Raw genomic sequence first — 20044 nt, 5'->3', positions numbered from 1 at the left:
AATTCTGTTCTTTGCACTGACCATGACTTGTCCAGCTAAATCTTAAAAGTTCTACAAAAAAAAATGCGCCAGCGTGGGCGTTAAAAAAGTGGCAATAATATGCAAGCGTGGGGTGGGGGGTTGCCCACTTAAGTAATGTTTTTAGTATGGCTACCCCATTACCCTACACAGTAAAGCGTGTTTTCATTTATTTTACAAGGTCTGTAGGCAATTCTCTGAACAAAGTTAAGGCAGAGTAAGTAAAATAAAACTCTGTTATTAATTTTATTACAGCTGAAAAAAAGTTTCGCCTCTGTGTAAGTAAACTAGATTAGGTTACTAATGATTTGTCTTCTGGGCGCCATTGTTACACAACATATTTGTTCGCAGTTGTTTGTCTTTTTTTCACTGATCTATGCAAAGATAGTGGGACTTTAGAGATTAAGCAGACCTACACCCACACAACAAAATATAGTTTTTAATTTATATTGTAAAGGGCTTAATCATACACATTTAAATGTAGCAGCAGTCATCCTCTTTCAACGTATATTGCAAAATTATTTTACTGATATCACTGTTCTTGTGCTCGTTTAGTAATTTCCCGGAAATTGGGGGTGCTGGTAACGTTTCATTCTCCGTTTCCACATAAATGCATGGGGGAGTTCAAGTTTGGACGATCATTAAACTAGAAGTTGCCTCACTTAAAAACAGGTAACGCTTCCGAGACAACAGTTTTGCTGCGTCTGTTAGTTCCAGGTCTTTGCAATTAGGAAAATCGGGACTGAACTGCCTTTCTTGGAACGAACACCAAGCGTTAACCAAGAAGCTTCCAGGCAGAGTACTTCAGTTCTGCTGATTCTATACTCGGTAGACAACAGCACCTACAAAAAAAGTACAATAATAACAACTAGACGCAAGAACTCAAAAATAGGAAGCTGCACCTTCATCTCAGCAGTACGTCAAAAAAAAAAAAAAAACACAGTGATGTCACGCATGCAAAGCACTGTGGGTACTATACGCTACGCTGTACATTACAGTAACAGAACATATCCAACGTTTTTAAAGTTTGGAATAATTGCCCTTGTAGCTATACAGCGGAAACTGGCCCTTATGGATCAGCCCGTTGTCATAATTAATAGACATTAAAATAAACAATAAGTTACAACAACCACCACTGTAGCTTTTAAATTATTATCCACCACTGTATCCTTCAAATTATTATCTACGTATAAAGCACATCTGAATTTGTAAAGAGAGTGAAATAACGCAATTGTTGTATCACGTCTTCTGGCTTTAGTCCTAACAAGGATAATAAACTCCACTTGAATTTCTCCAACTAACCTCGTTTTCTGAGATATCCAACTTGTAAGGGCTGTAGAACATAATACAAAAAAACGTGTTCTGCTGCACTTTAGTACTTTTCTTAAATTAAGTGATATAGTACTTACAATAATCCATCTACTAATATGTACTAAAGAGATTTTGTTACCTATTCAAATACACCTAAACTTCTAAAGATTATCAGTGACCGTAATTTATACTTATTTTTCCCCACAAATAGATCTACTCAAGTAAACAACACTAGTGCGTATAATAATGACAATATATTATCATAAAACAAAACACGGCATTTGCAGTTCCGGAAGTCAGCTTTTCGAGGACATTAACGAACCTGAAAGAAAGCATAAGAACTCTCCATTAACAACACTCAGTTTAAATACCCCAAAACGCACGCTCAGTGTGCGTTCCTATTCTTTCTTCATTTGTGGTGCTTGGGAGAGTAAAAGAACGGCACATGCGCTGTCAATCTTTTCGTGTATTATGTGTATAGACAGAATGGTGGTTGTTTAGGCTGGCGTTTATATCTGCTAGCTTCGTTTATTTGGAGTGTTTTTATCTAAGTCCTTGATAGCCTCATTTGTAGAGGCTATACCCAGCACCCGTGGCGGTATCACTTTCTCGAGTCACCGTGAGAGACCAAAAGGCAACCGTGGAGCTGATCACGGCGGGCATGGAGGCGCTGGGTCCCGGTAAGTAGCAAAGAGGCCGAGGCAGATGCATGGAGGCTAAGTACAGAACAGGAACATTTGGGTTTTACGTTTTGTGGCCTAGATTTGTTTTTTTTTTTTAATTAGATGTGCGCCTTAGTAGTATGTGTTAGATGTTTATAAGTTGTAAGCTGTGCAGAACGCTGATATGCTTTTTTCAGGGCAACAAGATTGGTGACAGTCTTGACAGCAACCAGCTGCTCTTGTCGCTCCCCTTATGGTGGCTAATGTACATTTTGTAAATTATTTCAGGTAGTGTTGTGGTTTATTTACACCTGCGTAACCCTACCTCCAGTTTTATTGAGGTATGTTCCGCCTAGATTTTGTCGTGCCGTGTGGACGTTGATTCAGTAATTGGTGTAGTATTTTTCTAACTATGTATTCCAAACAACGCAATTTATATATACCACATGTTGACAAACATTGTTTTTATTTTCGCTTACATGGTGTGCTTGTCACAGTTGCACGTGTAGTAGAAAGGGATTTATTTCTGTCGTAATAAAACGAACATGTGTTTCTTAAGTAGTAGTGTTTGCATCCCATAAGTTTTGCGAGCGTGTGTTGGATTAAAATTGTGTACGAGTATTTACATGTCCGGTATTCGCATGTGTATAGCCTTTGTGGCTGGAGACTACATGCTACTGGGTCAATGTATTACTCTTCTTTGGCTGAGTTTTTTCTTTCTTCTTGAGCCTTTTGGGTGTTGGGATTGTGAATGAGTTTTGCTTGAAACTACGCAGAAACTTGTCTGGTGATGGGCTTTGAATGCAGATGTGGAAGGGGGAGGAAATCAAGTTTGCAATCTTCATTTTATTAATTTTCTCTCATGATTGGTATGTTTTGCTAGAGAAGGTGTGTGTGCTTGAGTTTGGGATGTAACATGTGTAAAATAGCTCTCAATCTAATTTTGGCACAATCTGGATATGTACAAAATAATGGGGGACAAAGCCCTAAAGATAGGCGCATGTTTTAAATTTTAGTCATAAATGTAAAAAAAAAAATGCTAAAATTAAGTCTTCTGTTACTGTGCATTTTCTGAAGTATATGAATTCTGAAACTCAAATGCCTGTCGTTATTTAGTGATTTCAGTCCTTAGTGATTTGCCGCAAATATCCAGAAAACCACAATTTTTTATAAGGAAGAGACAAAAAAAATGTGGGTTGGTAATCCTGAGCAGTTGAGAGGTATGATGTATAAATACTGGACTGTGTTTGTTCAGTCGTTTGTTTTACTGATCTGTGGAAGAGTGGTGGGTATTTTGAGATTTGTTAGACCCCAGCCCACACGACAAAATGTGCATTTTAAATTGTGTGCTTTTAAGATTCTTAAAGGGCTTATTTATATGTACATTTAAATGTAGTAATAGTTGTTTCATTTTTCAGGACCGTTGTTAATACAGCTGAATTGTGGAATAAAGTTTGATTGTAAGACTTTCTCAATACTTTAAGGTAGTGTGGTGGTTGTACCCCCCCTTGACAATGTAGATTTGGAACTAGCTAGTGTATTGGAGGCATGTTCATAGATTTAGTTTGTCATACTTGAAACCTATTTTGGTTTTAGTAAGGTTCATAGCCTGACCCCATCTTGATAACTGTACTTTTTGTCATACCTACCGTCAAATCATGTTTTCATGTTTTTCAGGAAGGCTAGGCTAGTCCAGCCTGGGGGTGAATTTGAGTCCTCACTTTTAATCTTCTATATCCCACTTGAAGGATAGTGTATCACTACTTAATTTATAGGTTGAAGTACAGTTATCACGTTTTTATCTTCTGGTGGTGGATTTAGGTCACTCGTTCTGGTATTTGTGAAACTTGTTAGAATTCGAGAGTTGCGACAGATCCAGCACAACTAGGGCCATAATGGCACATAATTCAATGGATAGTTCTCCTTTCAGGAATCCGTAATCCCTTTAATAAAGGAACACTGCTTTCTGCATTTTTTTTGATAGCTCTGGGTCTTCAAACCTTGGTCAGAAACTTCTGGTATCTTTTGGATAATTTTGATGTACCTAGTAAGGTATAGCCTAAAGGGAGACACTAAGTAATAACCTGACCTAATCAAGGGAGCAGTGACCCCTTCAGATGTGGTCCATAGCACAGCTTACTGCCAAGGGATTTAGTGGATTTTACTGACTGTAGGTGCCACATAATGATCAAAACACATGGAATTATTTTAAGCTTCCTAACTATCTAATTTTAAAGTGTGTTGTTGTCTGTGCTGTATGCTGAAGGGAGGAGTTTCAGATGTGACAATGTTATCCTCTTTCTCCCCCCTTTAATTTGAGCCTCTTTTGTATTTGAGTAAGCTGGATGCTAGAGGTGGATTTGTCAAGAACTCCATAGGTTCGTAGACTAGTACTAGGCTAACTGCCTTTGTGGGCCATTTTAAGCCTAGCCAATTACCCAATGTAAGAATCAAACCCTGCACCTTGTGTCTAAGGTAAACACCTTAACCATTACACCAACCTCCCACCCTAGTTTTGCAGTCTGCTGCAGGCTTGGTTGATTAGAGATCTTCATTTCTGTTGTGGAAATGAGAACATTTCCATAAAGGGTGGGGTCCCAACACTGAGTACTGGGGGGCACCACTGGTCACTCATGCTGTAACTTTTGTAATACTCTCAAAGAAATTAACTCAAGTTTAACAAGCAGAATCTACCTTTGATAAAGCCAAACCTCTACATGTTTGGTCTAATTAGATTCTTGATGGTCCTAGTTTATCAGCACAGTTGTACGTTCCATGGCTTTGCAGACAAGACTTGTCAGGATGATGGATGTATAATTTCTTGGTCTGTGGTGGGACTACCCTTTTCGAGTGGCATTACTACAGTGTTGACAAACTTCAGGGGCAAAACTTATAGCTTAACTTAGAGTGGAGAATTTGAGGAGTGCTATGCTTTGTACTGTTAGACAACCAAGTATATTGTCAGGCTCCATGGAAGAAATATATTTGTAGTCTTGGCACTTTCCTTTATGATGGGTATTTAAATGATTCTGGGATGTATGGATTCTGGGTACAAGTCTTTGGAGTAGAATTGGCAATGTCTTGAGTTTGAATAGGTGAAGCTATTATGAAAAATCAGAGCAATGATGGGGATTGTTTCCAAATTTCCTAACATAGTTAAAGGATTTATAATTGTCCTTGGCTTCAGAAGCTAACTTGTGTTCATGGGCTGCTTTACTAAATCTAATGGCAGTTTTCAAGTTTTTACTAATTTCTGATACTATCATTAAGAGTTATTGCATCTACTGTACAGTTTAAGGAATTTGTCTTTATTGCTGGTTTGTTTATGTTGGTGGACCCCCAAATGGTGCATTTTAGAATTTTTCAAATTTTATTCTGGTTGGGACTGTCAGCTCAATACAGTTTTCTCTAAATGGGAGTAAGCCTCCTTTTGTGAAGTTATTAGATATGACAATGTTGGATGGTGGTGCCGTAATTGCGTGTTGAAGCCTAGTCATAGAATTTAATGAGGTTGGTATGTGTGAAATCTTGAATTCTGAAATACTTGATGCGGGGACTTTAGATATTTTGAAGGTGGACGTCACTGTTTCATGACCTGATTTAATCTGGGAAGGAGATGCTAAGGGAATAGTGTATGAAGTTGCTATGTTTTGTAAAGTCTAGATTGGATTGAGAGTATTCTGTTTTGGTGTATGCAATTGTTTTGTCCAAGGAGTGCGTTGTATGAAATTTTAGAACTTTTGGGCTTCCTCTCCATTGTCAAGATTATATTTTTGACGAACATTGTATCCTACTGACCTTCAAGAAGTTAAATAGCCAGACTTACTTAGTGCGTTGTATGAAATTTTAGAACTTTTGGGCTTCCTCTCCATTGTCAAGATTATATTTTTGACGAACATTGTATCCTACTGACCTTCAAGAAGTTAATAGCCAGACTTACTTGGTGTTCTTGTGATTTATGTAGTGTACATAAAACAATTTATTTTTTGTAGAAAGTTCACTTGTGTAACTTAAATTCACTTATTGTTACTTTGCACTACTACTATCTATACATTGCCTCTTTCCTGTCTCCCTTCTTCCCCCATTCAATTGTTACTTTTCTGCTACTGACTTGATGATCTTTTAATACTTCTCTTCCACTTCTCATTCCTTTCATCTTATTTTATTTGTATGTATATTTGTAGTTACACCGGATGCCTTTAACAGGCCTCAATTATTTCTGTTGTGTGGTGGCAGTTTTTTGTGCAAGTGTCTTTGATTGTATTTACTGTATGCAGCAATTGACTTTATTTTGTTTACAATTTGCACTTTAATTACACTCTTCTGTTTTGTGGCTTGGATAGTGTTGTGCTAGAAAGGGGTTATTAGACCAGTGCAATTGCATGGTTATTAAATACAAATTTAAATAACTCTATTATTTAAGGGTGGGTTCTTTTGTATTTTTTATTTTTTTTTCATTTGTGTTTTATTTTTAGATTCTGGTTTTGTTTGATGTCCAGTCTCTCATCTCTACACTCCAGGTGTAAATTTTCACACACAACTGAATAAGATATTCCCTTTAATGTTAGGTAGATGTTGCTTCTTGGGAAGATGTAGGAAATTGATTATGACAAGTTTTTCTGAATAGTTCATACTTTTGTAGTCTTGTTACCTGTAATAAGATGTCATTGTACATTTCAGGTTGCTTGTTCAGGAGTGTGCTGAATTTTGATAGTTTGTGCAGTGAGTAGTTGCCCTCCCATTGGATACCCTACAGGACATTGGTGGATACTGTAGTAATAGCCAAAGTTTAAAATTGTCATTGTTTTGTAATTTGTCCTGTTAAGTCATGTGATGCAGCAGTTATTGGCATTGAAAGTGAGGTCATTATTACTTCACCTTGTATGTACTTTCTGCATAACATCTTGGAGAACTTTGGCATCTTTAATGATGGTTTATTTTGTGGTTAGTCTATTTCCCATTTGTATACATGAGAGAAATGGTCCCAGTATAGAACCACGTGAGACACTATTGGCAGCACTTAACCACAAAAGTCCTTCCAACCCAGTCTAGGTTTGTGCCTCCCCCTTTTTTTCTTTTGACATTTAGTGCTTTTAATTTGTTCCTTTCTTGTTGAATAGTATGAAATGTTTTTAGCTAGGTCGAGGCATAACAGCATGGACTTTCAGCCCCTTATGATATACAGCTAGCTGTTGCATCTCTGGGGATTGCCACAGGATTTAGAAGGGAAATAACCCATACTGTTCCATATCTGACAGAAATGGCCCTCTTGTCATTTTTTAATGAGGCTATTAATGACTGTAGTGCATAATTTTCAAGGGATACTGGTCGTGGTAGTAATTTTGCTAGTGGAGTACAGCTCATGTGCTGAATCTGGAAAAGGTCCATGTCTGTCGGTATGCTCTCCTGTTAGTAAATATAAAAGTGGAGTAATGAAATAATAAAACTAGTGTGCTAAAGTGTTGGAAGGTTCACCTTTGGACTTGCTCTGAGTACAATCTAAATGGTTGAGGGCTAGCTTAAAAGCATCTTGAAACTGTCCTCTGTCTGATAACTACAGAGATCACTAAACAGCACAAACCAAAGTATCTTTTAATGTAAAAATTAAAGAAAGTATGTGTGTAATATTTACACACACACACGTCTTCCCTTTTGGGTTAGCTGTTTATAACAGAGTGCATTGCACTTTAGAGAGAGAAGAATATGTTCTGAAGTTCTGGCATCTTTTCCATTTGACCACTTCAGGTTTATAGTAAGTGTTAAATCCTTGATTTGTCAGATTTGGGATGTATGGCTAGGCTTAAGGTCATAGTGGGCATTTGCTTAGTACATGGATGGACCTATTTACACTCTGTTTTATTGTGTAATGCAGATAAAGGCAGTAAGATGCTCTACTTGTTTGCACCGTGTTGCGACAAAGTTGCTGAGAAAATAAAATGTTTATCCACTTCAGACTGAACAGGTTATGCTTTAAATGTAATTTACCAACTTGTACGGTAAACATTTTGTGAGTGAAAAATTGTGTAGATAGAACACTGCTGACAATTGCCAGGAGTGAAGTGTATGTAGGCATCTAACAAGGGTGAGAATGCAGGCAGCCAATGTTGGTCAAGCTGATTGCAATAAGGGAGCAGGTTAACAGTTTAATAGCCAAAACACCTGTATAGTCTGCCTAAATGTTGGTTTGACTGAGGAAGACTAGTTCCTTTGCAGCAGTCTCTGGAAGCTTGATTTGAAACAGTTGGTAGCCAACCATTGCTAGCTTGTAGTATTTGATACAGATTAAACTCCTTTTGGGTTGACAGAAGTAGCTAAGACTTGAGTAGAATTGGAATACCCTAGTGTTTTCTCTTAACTAGAGGAAGCATGGTTACTGCGGTAACTGGTTCACTGGGGATTTCACATTGGCAAGTAAAGGGGTTGTATGATACAGATGGGAAGTCATAATAGTAGATGGTATCCAGTAAAGATTATTTCTTACTAGCACCATATCTGTCTGTTTTTAGTTGTCTGGCACCTGCTTTTGTTGATGTGGAAAAATTCTGAGCAGTACATTCTTGCATTTTCAGATTGTCCTGTACTGTCTTGAATTCTCTTGCAGTATGTTATTTTATACCTGTAGTCTTTCTGTACTGTTGACTTTTTCTGTGTTTGGGGAGTGGCAACACTAGGAAGTGTGTGTGTGTTTGTTTATTTTTATTTTACAATTTAAAAGTTAGGAGCACTGACTAGTCAGATTGCAAGTTACATGTGCATCTGAACTTTTCTATGGCACGGCTGAAATTAGTACAGTATGTCCAGACCTTGCATTCATTTTAGATCTTTCTTGTAACCTTCATAATCCCACCTACAAACATTTCTCTAGCCAGTAATGCTGACCCAGATATCAACTCTGCAGTCAACTTAAACATAAAGCATTTTTGTGCTCCAGGTTAAAATGTTGGGGGAGGGGCTTGATTACCAAGTGGATAGTTGTGCCATTGCTGGCCTGAGTTTGTGAGTGGATTGGGACTGGTAGGTCCAACCAGTCTGGATGGGGTGTCCAATAGATGTCCAGCTTTTATTTTGGGAAGTAGGGCTTGGCGAGGAACCCATGACCTGTGCAGCCTGTAGGGAAGATGAGCATTGCAGGTGATTTTTTTCCAGTTAAAGCAAGTTGGTATCAGTGCCATGAAACCATTGAACTGCTTACACAAGAAGTGATCTTTGGCAGGGCTTGCAAATGCAGACTTCTCCAAGAAAAGCAGCAATTCTTTCTTGCATTTGCAAAGTCAGTGTATGCAGAGTTCACTCTGAGCACACTGCTGGCCTTAAATTAATGGCCTGAACTCAGACCTCTCATGTTTAACGGAAAGCCTTTGCTAATTGAGAAAATAGTTAAGACTTTACAAATACAAGCAAGAGCTAGCTTTTGTCATGCCTTTCATAATTTTCTTTTTAAGCCTATTTGCGTAAAAAAATTTGGCTGCAGGTTAAATAAAGGACTTTATATTGGATATCCAGATACATGAAAATGGGGAGTTTAATTTTACATATACTGTGATCAGTGCACTCTTACATCTCACAGTCCAAGAGCACATTATATTAATTTGCTTTTAATATTTGTTACCTTGTTACAATATCAAACCTATAGCTAGTAAAGTTACTTTATCTTTAGCATGTACAATAGTCCCCGATTGGATATGTTCAGTTCACTTCACATTTACAATACCACTGACTGCACACAAGTTACTGCTTTGCAATATAATGTGCAGTTTATACAGTGACACTTTTCTTACAGATATTAGTAAGATCACAGTTTTGCTTAGTTCAGTCCATTCAGTCCATTCACTGTTCTCTTTGAGCATTTATGTCAGTATGGTATATGCTTTACAGTCCGGCCACCACTTTTAACAGTCAACAGAATTCCAGATTTTATTATAAATACCTCTGAGTACAGTTTACTACTTCCACTAATTTTGATGAAGGTCTCATGTACACAACCTGAAACTTTAACTCCCATTTTGTTAAGGTTGTTTTCAAACATTTTTTCTTTCTGGTTAATTACCTTTTCCTCTATTTTTTTTCTCTGCTGGCGTTTGGGCAGTGTGTAATAGCCAGTAACTGAATTTTCCTGCAGTGAATAGTAGCAACTGGTTTTCTTTCACACTGGGAGAGTCAACCTCTTGATCGGTTTGCAGTCATGTAACTTCTACAAGTTTGATCTTTTACATCTGTCTCCTACCATAAATATTGTAGGGCAGTATTGTAGGCAGTATTTTTGAATTTTGAGTAGTGACTTCTATAGTTGTGGCATCTGCTTTGGAATTTGCTGAGTTTAAGCCACTTACAGTACATGAGTAACCAGTTAGCCAGTAAGACTGGTACTAATGCTGTTTAAGGCTGTCATAACATTTCTTGAGAAACTGGTACAGTTGTATGCTGTTACCAAAGGTAATGCAGTTATGTCCCTTGCATGATGTCCCATAACGAGTTGTGCCTGTGATAAGTGTAAAAAAAATTGAATCTGGTGGCATTCCAGAAGACTGAGTGGGGGGGGGTGAAGAATTAACACCACCCTGTTAATTCATTGAGATGATAGGCAAACTTTTGCAGGATGGCACCCATGTTACCACTATCATGCCTGAAAAGGTCTGGTAGGCTCCTGTTAACTGTGTTTTATATGCTATAGAGAATATGGAAGAATTGAGGTGGAGTAAGTGTTCATCCCTCTCTAGAAAGAGATGGCCTTCCTAAGTTCTTTAACTGTCTCTGTACTGTTGTGACTGAGACTGGAAAGGATCCTGGATCTTGTCCCCCTGGCAAGAATCTGATAGTTCAAACTTTACCTTAAGGAATCTTTTCAGTAAATGGAAGACTTTTAGTTTGGGTTGTTCATCTACACTGTCTTCATTGAGTGTAGCCTCTCTGAATTGGTGACCTAGGTCCCATTTAAATTTGATAGAAAAACTCCATTCAAGAGTGAGACCACTGATCTAGTAGAAGATCAAGCCCAGTAACTCCATATGTGATGGAATCTATGTAGTGGGGTAGGGGTTCTGGCCAAGTTGTACTGTGCATTCGGAAAGAACAAAATTCTAACTTAAGATCACAATCTCCACTAGAGTATGTCTGTAGATATTGAGCCAGGTTGCTGTCTTGATCACCAGGTCAGTGCTGTGGTGCAAGTCCATATGCCAGCAATGTTTTCAGATGTATCTGCTATGAGAGTAAAACACTCTGGTCATAGTTGTAGGAGGACAGGTCCCAGATACTTGTCAATAGTAGTAAAAGTGATCCACAGATTTGTTGTGTAGGGCCATATTTTGATTGGAAGTGTAAATCATGCCCGAAGAAGTTCTGACGCTGTCTTGAGATGAGTATCGACCATCTCTCCTGTAACTTCTGTTCGCCGGAAGGGCTGTTTTTTTTTTTAAATTAATTCCCGGGTCCTATCAGAAAATTTCAGTGTTTTTTTAGGGGGGGGGGTGTGGATTTAATTGCACATTATACAATTCCTCCCCTAAAACGTGCACGCTAATTGGCCAGCCCAACCAGCGTGCCCATTGTAAATCCCTCAATATACTAACGGAAATAGGTCCGGTTGCCCGGACTTTTTCCGTTAGTATAAAACACTGTCTCGCTATGTTAAAAGAGTTTAACATAGCGAGACAGGTTTAAAAAAAGCAACGGAGATCTCCATTGCTTTTTTTAAAGCTGTCTCGCTATGTTAAACTCCTTTAACATAGCGACACAGTAAAAAAAAAAGCAACTGAGATTTTGCGTTCTCCGTTGCTTTTGCCCACAGCTCTGATGTACTGCGTAGGCATGCGCAGTACATCAGAACTGCCACAGAATACCAGACAGCTGCGGAAGGGCAGTAAAGAGGCATTATAAAATGCCATTATTTAAGAAAAGTAATTATATCTTTTCTTAAATGTCATTGTATACTAGCAATAACCCACTTCTGGGTGTGGGTAATGCTGGATTTACCCACGGTTGGCTTTGTTTCGCCCTCGGGACCAAACCACACCCACCATGGGTAAATCCAGCATTACCCACACCCAGGCGTGGGTTATTGCTATATTATTTCAGGTTTTGTGTTTAACTTTAATAGGCCGAACATGCATCTTTCACCTTTGCAGTAGCACTGTCCCACTGGACAAGAGGCCAAGAAAGGAATTTGCTGTGGCATGACTTGTTTAAAGTTTTAACCATGGGGTTCAGTCATGTGGACGTCTAGTAGGTTGAAAGAGAGCGGGCATTTTTCAGAAGCACGTAAGAGGGAAAGTAGTGGTAGAGGGTGATCTCTTTGGCATCCTGATGAACTGGAATCAGCATTTCCTTTTGACCAAGTATAATCTATCAGTAAGTCAGGAGCAGAAACTCTGCAGGAGACATTTGTATAGGTTTGTGGGAGCAGACTTCAGTCAGAAGGATCATTTATCTCCACTGTGTGATTTTGGGGGGAGGTGCTAAATAAATATTGCTGAGGAAGAAGCGAGAGATACTATGCTAATTTTTGTTGACATACCCAAATATTTCATTTTGGGTTTGATTCTGTTGCAGGACTGCAGTGTTTAGTGGGAGAAACTACTGAACTTTGATTTAAGCCGACAAGAGTACCTAGCAGCTAGTACACCATTCAGTAAAGAAAATGGGGGGTCCTAATGTAGTAAAGCTGTGGTTCTTGGACTGTAACCACCAGAGCATTCTGAAATGCACTTGTAACAACAAAACACTTAGTTCTTGAGGTGAATTAATAATAACAGTATTAAGATTGCTGAAAGACCTGTGGTCATCACCAAGACTGGGATGTTAAATACTGTGTCAGAAGGAATGTGAGGATGTTAGGGTGCATAAGTACATCTTTAAGATGGTATTATTTGGTGTGTAAATGTGAGAGGCAAGAATACAAACAAATCAGGGGTTGTGTATTCAAGTTCAAGGTGTGATGTTTATTCATAAATCGTTGCTACTATATGGATTATATCCTGCCTAGGATATAACTAGTAAGTTTTCTAAAGACTTCCACGTTCACCCAGGCAGCTTCTTGCACAAGCTCCACACAGAGGAAATGAGCAACCTGGGTGCCAAAAGCTTCAGTACTTTGTCACCTATAGTGCACTCATATTGCGGTCTTCAGAGGATTGATGGTGTGTTAGCAGTCTTCCATTGCTGGGTAGTTAAGCCCCCTTTCAGAGAACTCCATGTTTTTCTGTGGAAAAATATGCTTATTTCTGTGAATTTTTTTTTTTTTTGGTGAAATATGCATTTTACAGGACTGTCTCAAGACTGGCTGGTCTTGACAGACTTTTTACTTTTACTGCATGTGCTTATTGTAAGCAGTTTTTGTGGAAAAAAATTGTGCTTATTGTGTGTCTTGGGAGTGTTGTATGTTTTTCTTGTGAACATTACTTTTAACAACTTAACTGGCCACCAACTTGCTGTAGTCATGCTAACAGGAATCTGGCTCCTTTTTTGGGGGGGAGCAGAACTAAGTTTCAGAATAACCAGTCCCACCATTCTACCTTTCTCCAGACCCACAAAACAGGAATTTTTAAGGGAGCACTTGCCAAGACATTTGGGTCCGACTGTCTCATCCTTTGGTGGGGTGAGTCTGCTGTGGCCATTACTGGTACCTCAGACTCTTTGCTTTGTATCTCCTCTGGTGTAGCCACTCTAGCCACCTTAGACTGGGGTCCCTTGTGTTCCCTGCAGCTGATCAGGTGTCCTTGGTGGCATGGGAGAGCAATTGTCTGTCTTGGGTGGGGAGTGCATCCCTGCATAGCTGGGCTAAGAGACCTGGTCCTTGAGGGTGAAACTCCAAACGAGTCAGTCTCTTGCCAGGGATGGCCTTTCTCAGATTTTTTTTTCTGTGGGTATGGAAGACTTTGTTGGCTTGGTTCAAGGTTTATTATACAAACCGCTGAAGGGTGATCTAGAATGTTTATTTTTTTTAATTTTTTTTTGGGGGGGGGGTCCTCAGTTTGAGGATTCATGTCTGATCAGGAAAGGCCATCTTCTAGCTATTCGACCCCAGGTACTTCGTTCTGACTCTGAGGAAAGTGTTTCCACCGAGTCTGCTGTGGAGGAACTTTTTTTTTTTTTTTTTTTTTTTTTTTGAAGCTATTTCTACAATGTGCAAGATGTTTCAGTGGAAACAGACAAATTAGCTTCTTTAAAGAAGTAATTTTTCCATAGCTCGTTGCTATTACTCCTATTTTACCAAAGTTGGGAGATGTATCTGTTTGAAATTTTCCTGGTAGTCAATCTGTGCCCCCCCCCCCCCAAAAAAAAAAAGACAGGCCTTACAAAATTGCTTAGTCGTAATGTGTTTTTTCATCCCCTGATACTGCAGCTATGTGTGAAATCCTAATACAACAAAACATTTAGTTAATGCCAATCCATCTCCTGCAGGCAGAGATGGAAAAGTGTTTGTTAGACTTGGGAAGAGAATTGTATTCTGCCAATTCAGCCTTTGACATTTAGCCATATAATTTAATTTAGAATCCTAAAGTATCAGCTGGATTCTTCTGATGTTACAAGGCATGTTGCTCCTTGTTTTTCCTCTTTGGAAAGTGAGCCATCCTTGAGTTTATTTGCTTACAAACTGTTTTTTTGATTACTGCTGCAGTAGCCTAAGATATCTATGCAGGTTATGTTCTGCCAAGGACATAACAGCCGAACAGTTTTCAAAACTTCAAGGTATCTTCACATGCCAAAACTTCTGTAAAATGTATAGTTTTGGCTAGGAATACGTGTCTGTCATCTAAGTTTTGTTCTGTGGAGATACTAGTGTGTTCCCATTTTTGGGGATGGGGTTTACTGTATTTTTGTGGGAGTAAGTTGCTTTTTATAACTTTACTGTTTTAACAGTCTGACTGCTTAGCCTCCCTGGGAATCTGACGCCTTTTACTGCATAGCCATGGCACAGCCTACTGGTTCTTTGGTTGTACCATCTTCCAACCACATTAAGAAAAGTTTAAGCATCCTTTGCCACTGTGGCAAGTTGATATTGTGCCTCAGCAGCAAGTGGGTGATTCTACTGTGAACAAAGCTGGTTCCACGGACCACTCCTCTTTTATGTAGGGCCTCCTCTGGTGCTGGTGTAGTCCTTACAGCCACTGTGGACCAAGTGCCACATGTGCTTTGTGGCTGTTTGTGCGCTCCAGGTCAGGCAAGTGAGAGCCACTCTTGTCTGCCTTAGAAGAAGGGGCAGGGAATGCCTCTCTGCTTAGCTAGACAGTTGTCCCCATTCATATGAAGGTGATTACTGGCAATTCTGTATCTGTTTCAAGTAGTTTTGGTTAAAAAGAAAAGAACCTGTCTGTTCTTGTCTTGGTGGAACTAGACAGGAGTAATTTATTGGGTTTAGTGCAGGGTCTTCACCCTTCTTACATGGCTGGTTCTATTAAAAGAAAAAAATCTTTAGAAAGAATTCCTTTTTCTTTTAATAGAAATCTTCGGAAAAAGAATTCCTAAGAGTTTGAACCTCAAACGGACTGTGAAAGGACAGAATCTGAAGTAGGCAGACTTCATTTGTCTGCAACCTGTGGGTATCGGATCCGACCTCGGATCCGAGCCGGCATTTCAAAAGCTTAGGATCTGAGCTCCTAGCTCCTCCCTCTACCCATAATCCCCTGCCAAGCCCTAACTGACCTCGGATTTCGTTTGCCGCTTTTCAAGTTGCAACTGACTCCTCGAGCTCCTGGTTAAAGATAAGAGTTTTGACTAAAAAATTTTAAAAACTTTCAACTTTTAATATTTAGTTAGTGTATGTGTTAGGCTTTCCTCTCTCTATCTTGTTAAATTTTTTTCACGGGTTTTGGGAAGCGAGTTTTTAGTTCAGCAACCTTCTCTTTGAGAGCGCTGAACTACATGGCACATGTTATCAGGATGCAGCGGGACCTGATTAAAGAGTACGTTGCATCTCCCCCCAGAGTCCATGTCGGGTGAGGACAAACAAGTGTACTCCACCCGTATGGCCACTCTTAGAGCAGTTTCCAATACTTCTATGCGGCTACTTTCTCACGCTACCGAGGGAGCCTCTAGAGCTAGCGGAGCGGGCCTAGTCATGAGGCGTCAGGCCTGGCTCCGCCACTGTGATTTCGCAGAGCCCTTCAAAGCGACCTTCGTGAATGCCCCCTTTGATGGTTCTGCCTTGTTTGGCAAAACTGTTCGCGAAACGTTTGTCAAGAGCGAGAAGGACGGGAAGACGCTGTCTGCCGTCGGAGTCCGCTTCTCAGCTCCCCAGAGGTCCTTCTCGAAGAACCAAAAGGGACAGAAAAAGATGTGGTTCCGGAAGTCGCAGCAGTCCCAACCTGCTCCGGATAACCAGTCCTTCCATGGCAGAGGAGGACAGGGAGGTCGCCGTCCTAGAGGCAGAGGGGCTCCTAGGAACTTTGGGTCCAGAGAACCTTTCTCTGACAGACCCACGCAACAACCCTGAAGGGTTGCCCGGCTGTCTGTCTCTGGAGGCAGTCGGGGGGGGGGTGTTTTTCGAGGCACCTGACTTCTTGGGGAGTCAATCACATCAGACCGTTGGGTGCTTTGTGTGATATCCAGAGGTTATGCCATTCCCCTGAACAAAATCCCCAGATCCCGCAGCCTCCCCGATGTACCACCCGACCAAAGGGAGGCAGCAGCTGTCGAAATCGAGCAGCTGTTAGAAAAAAGAGCCATCCAGCGTGTCCCCTGAGATCAGACCTGGATCAGGGTTTTACTCCAGGTTCTTCTTGGTGCCAAACAAAATGGGGGACTTGAGACCGATCTTAGACCTTTCCCTGCTGAACCTGTCAGTAACCAAGCAAAAGTTCTGGATGGTCACCCTACAATCTATACTCCCCCCTCTTGCAGGAGAATGATTGGATGTGCTCTAGCGATCTCAAGGACGTGTACTACCACATTCGGATGGACAGACGGTCCAGGAGGTTCCTTCCCTTCCGGCTGGGAGCCAGCCACTACCAGTTCAGGGTCCTCCCCTTCGGTCTCACCTCTGCCCCCAGGGTGTTCACCAAGGTACTAGCAGTAGTAGCGGCCCACCTGAGACTCCAGGGATTACAGGTCTTTTCGTACCTGGACGACTGGCTCCTGACGGCATCATCAAGGCATCTACTGTGCTCAGCCAGGGACTATTTCCTTCTTATAGCCCCAAGGCTGGGCATCACCATAAACTGGGAAAAATCTTTACTGCACCCTACACAACTTATAGATTTCATAGGAGGAAGGTTGGACACAAGATCAATGCGGGCCTTCCTCACCCCAGACAGGCTTTCCAGCCTGAGGTGTCATATCACAGCAGTCCTGCAACCGTTTCCGACGGCGGCTTCGGTCCTGAGGGCCCTGGGTTCAATGGCAGCAGCTATTCCACTTCATGCTCGCTTACACATGCGGGTTCTTCAATGGACCCTACAGGTCCAGTGGTCCCCGCTATACTCCTCTCTCAACAGCCAGATAGCGGTCAGCAAGGCATGCAAGGACTCCCTGTTTTGGTGGCTCCAGTCTCCGGAGCCTCTAGCAGGGAGACCCTTTTGTGCAACATTCCCCAGAGCCATGGTGATTACGGACACTTCTCGGGTGGGGGGGGAGCATTCTGCGGGCAAGATTGTCCAAGGCACGTGGAACACCTCAGACCTCGTTGCATATAAATGTCCTGGAGATGAGGGCGGTGCTCCTAGCGTTGCAAGCACTTCACAGCCTTCTTCCTACAGGGACTATTGCGATCCAGACAGACAACATGTCAGTAGTCTGGTACATCAACCAGCAGGGAGGAACCAGGTCCTATCCCCTTTGTCGAGAGGCCATGAGAGTCTGGGAATGGGCAATTTCCACCAAACACTTTCTTGTAGCAACGCACATTCTGGGAAAATCCAACATCCTTGCGGACAAGCTCAGTCTCACCATTCTTTCCCCGCACGAATGGTCTCTCAGTCCTCTGGTAGCGAAGAAGATTTTTGCCGTCTGGGGGCAACCCTGTTGCGATCTTTTTGCTTCTCACTCAAACGCCAAATGCGACAGTTTCTTCGCTCTACTTCCTCCACCTGGGGAATCCCCGAGAGACGCTCTGGTGCATGCTTGGCCTCCCGGTCTCCTTTATGCCTATCCTCCACTACCTCTGATGCAGAGGCTCTTGCAGAAAGCCAACAGTTTGGGGAGCAGAATGATTCTCATTGCCCCGTTCTGGCCTCGTCAGCCTTGGTTCCCTTATGTATGGTCTCACAAAGTGAATCCGCCCTGGATTCTGGATCCGATCCCGGATCTCATCTCCCATCCTCTAGGACTCCCGGTCCCGAATCTACACACCCTGAAATTGGCAGCCTGGCTGCTCCAGTTCCATCCTTGATTAGGACTCCCGGTATCTCGTCGCCTGTCAAGGCCATTTTAGTGGCGGCTCATAAACCTTCCACTAGGAAGGTTTATCGGAGCAAATGGAAAAGGTTTTCTATTTGGGCGGTCCAGAAAAATGTTGATCCTTTTTCGGCACCTATGTCTGCGGTACTGGACTTCTTAACAGACCTCTTTCATCAAGGGGCTAGATGTCCTTCAAGGATGCATCTGCAGTCATAACAAACGGGTTGTCCTGCCTCAGGCAGCCCTTCGGTCGGCCGGATTCCAAAGTCTGGGTCTGGCCTCGGCTGATGTCGCACTTCACCCGACGTCATAGCTGCTGGGGTATAAAGGCATCAGCCAACGCCATTTTCCTCAGTCTTTCTTGCCGCGCGGTGCCCGAAGCAGAAGCTGTTCGCAAGTGCCGGTCGGTCAGATCCAGAGATTTTAGCGTACCGAAGACTTCTAAAAAGCCAAGTACCCCATTGGGGACTCTTTCTTGCCTCAGCCGATGTCAGACAAAGTAAATAATTGTTTAACTTGTGGGAAACAAATACCTCATAAGGATTTCCACTCTTACTGCCTTCCTTGCTTAGGTCCAGACCACGACGTATCAGCTTGTTTAGCCTGTGCTTCCTTCAACCGACCGACTCTTAGACGTCTGTCGGAGTTTGCAGAAGAGTTTTTTGGCTCCACTTTTGCATATAAAATGCCGTCGGAGACTCCGACTACACATTTAGCTAAAAAACGCAAAGAAAAGGACCGACACTCGTGGCCCGCGGTTTTGTCTGAAACCACGGTTAGGCCTACCGCGAGTATCGCTGTTTCGGCTGAAACCGAGACCTCGGTTCTCCCTTCGGCCGAAAGCATGCCTCCGATAACCGAGGCCACACAGGCCATGGCTGAGTCGGCTACAGAAATTCCTGCTGAAGTAGCAGGCACACAAGAGTTGTCTGACACTATTCCGTTGGACATCTCTACTCCTGCACGTGGGGCAGCTAGACCCCCTGCTTTCTATGTCTATATCAAGGCCTTTTCCAGGGCTAAAGCAGCCAAACTTTCCAAGGCCTTACCTTCAAAAGCTCCCTCTCACCGGCCTACCTCAAGTTCCCAGATTCTCAGCCTTGCTGAGGACCTTATTTCTCTGATCAGGGGAACCCATCCTCATCCAGACAGGGCCTCGCAACCCCCTCCTGAAAAGAGGCCTAGGACTGAACCCCCTGAACCTCTGTCCTCTGACTACTCCTTGGATGGTTCAGATGTATCGGACCATCAGGAAGGCCCGTACTCGCCTTATGAGGATTCTGATGCAGAAGACTCCATTCCTTCTGCCTCACCTCCAGAAGAATTTTCTTTTGGGGAAACCCTACACTCAATGAGGGAACACTTCCAATGGCAGGGTCAGGATTTTTCTGATTCTAGGAAAAGACTAAGGACTTTTTTACACTTACCACAGTATAGGCCTTTAGCCATTCCACCTGTACTATCAGTTGTTGATGATGCATACAATGATGCCAGTACTGCCCCTGATTCTCTTCCCCCGGCCCCTGCAAAGCCTGACAGATACTACAGGGTCCCGGATTCTCACTACCACTTGTATAAGGCTCATGCTGCAGACCCAGAAACCATTTCTCAGGGCCCTAAAGGTGTTGCAGCTGCCTCTGCCAAAAACCCACTACCATCTGAAAGAGAATCTAGAGCATTAGAGAGATGGAGTAAAAAGGTTTATACATCTTCTACTCTTT

General features: G+C 41.8%; 1 protein-coding gene and 1 long non-coding RNA gene across 2 annotated transcripts in view; one reads left to right on the top strand and one right to left on the bottom strand.

The window, feature by feature from the left end:
- Positions 1–437: 437 nt before the first annotated feature.
- On the bottom strand, positions 438–1752 carry LOC122792217. Its single transcript, XR_006363293.1, has 2 exons — positions 1652–1752; positions 438–860 (listed from the first exon to the last, which is right to left on the bottom strand). It is a non-coding gene; the product is annotated as an uncharacterized LOC122792217 (long non-coding RNA).
- AGO4 (argonaute RISC component 4) overlaps positions 1650–20044 on the top strand; it is a gene marked incomplete in the record, with an annotated part of 1401134 nt that continues 1382739 nt past the window's right edge. The window contains 1 exon segment of the mRNA XM_044059958.1: positions 1650–2009. Coding sequence (XP_043915893.1) covers positions 1991–2009 — 19 coding nt within the window.

Source organism: Protopterus annectens, chromosome 1.part2 (assembly GCF_019279795.1).
Source record: "Protopterus annectens isolate FY-2018-M chromosome 1.part2, PAN1.0, whole genome shotgun sequence".
NCBI lineage: Eukaryota > Metazoa > Chordata > Ceratodontiformes > Protopteridae > Protopterus > Protopterus annectens.
This window is presented reverse-complemented; position numbering and strand designations above follow the sequence as displayed.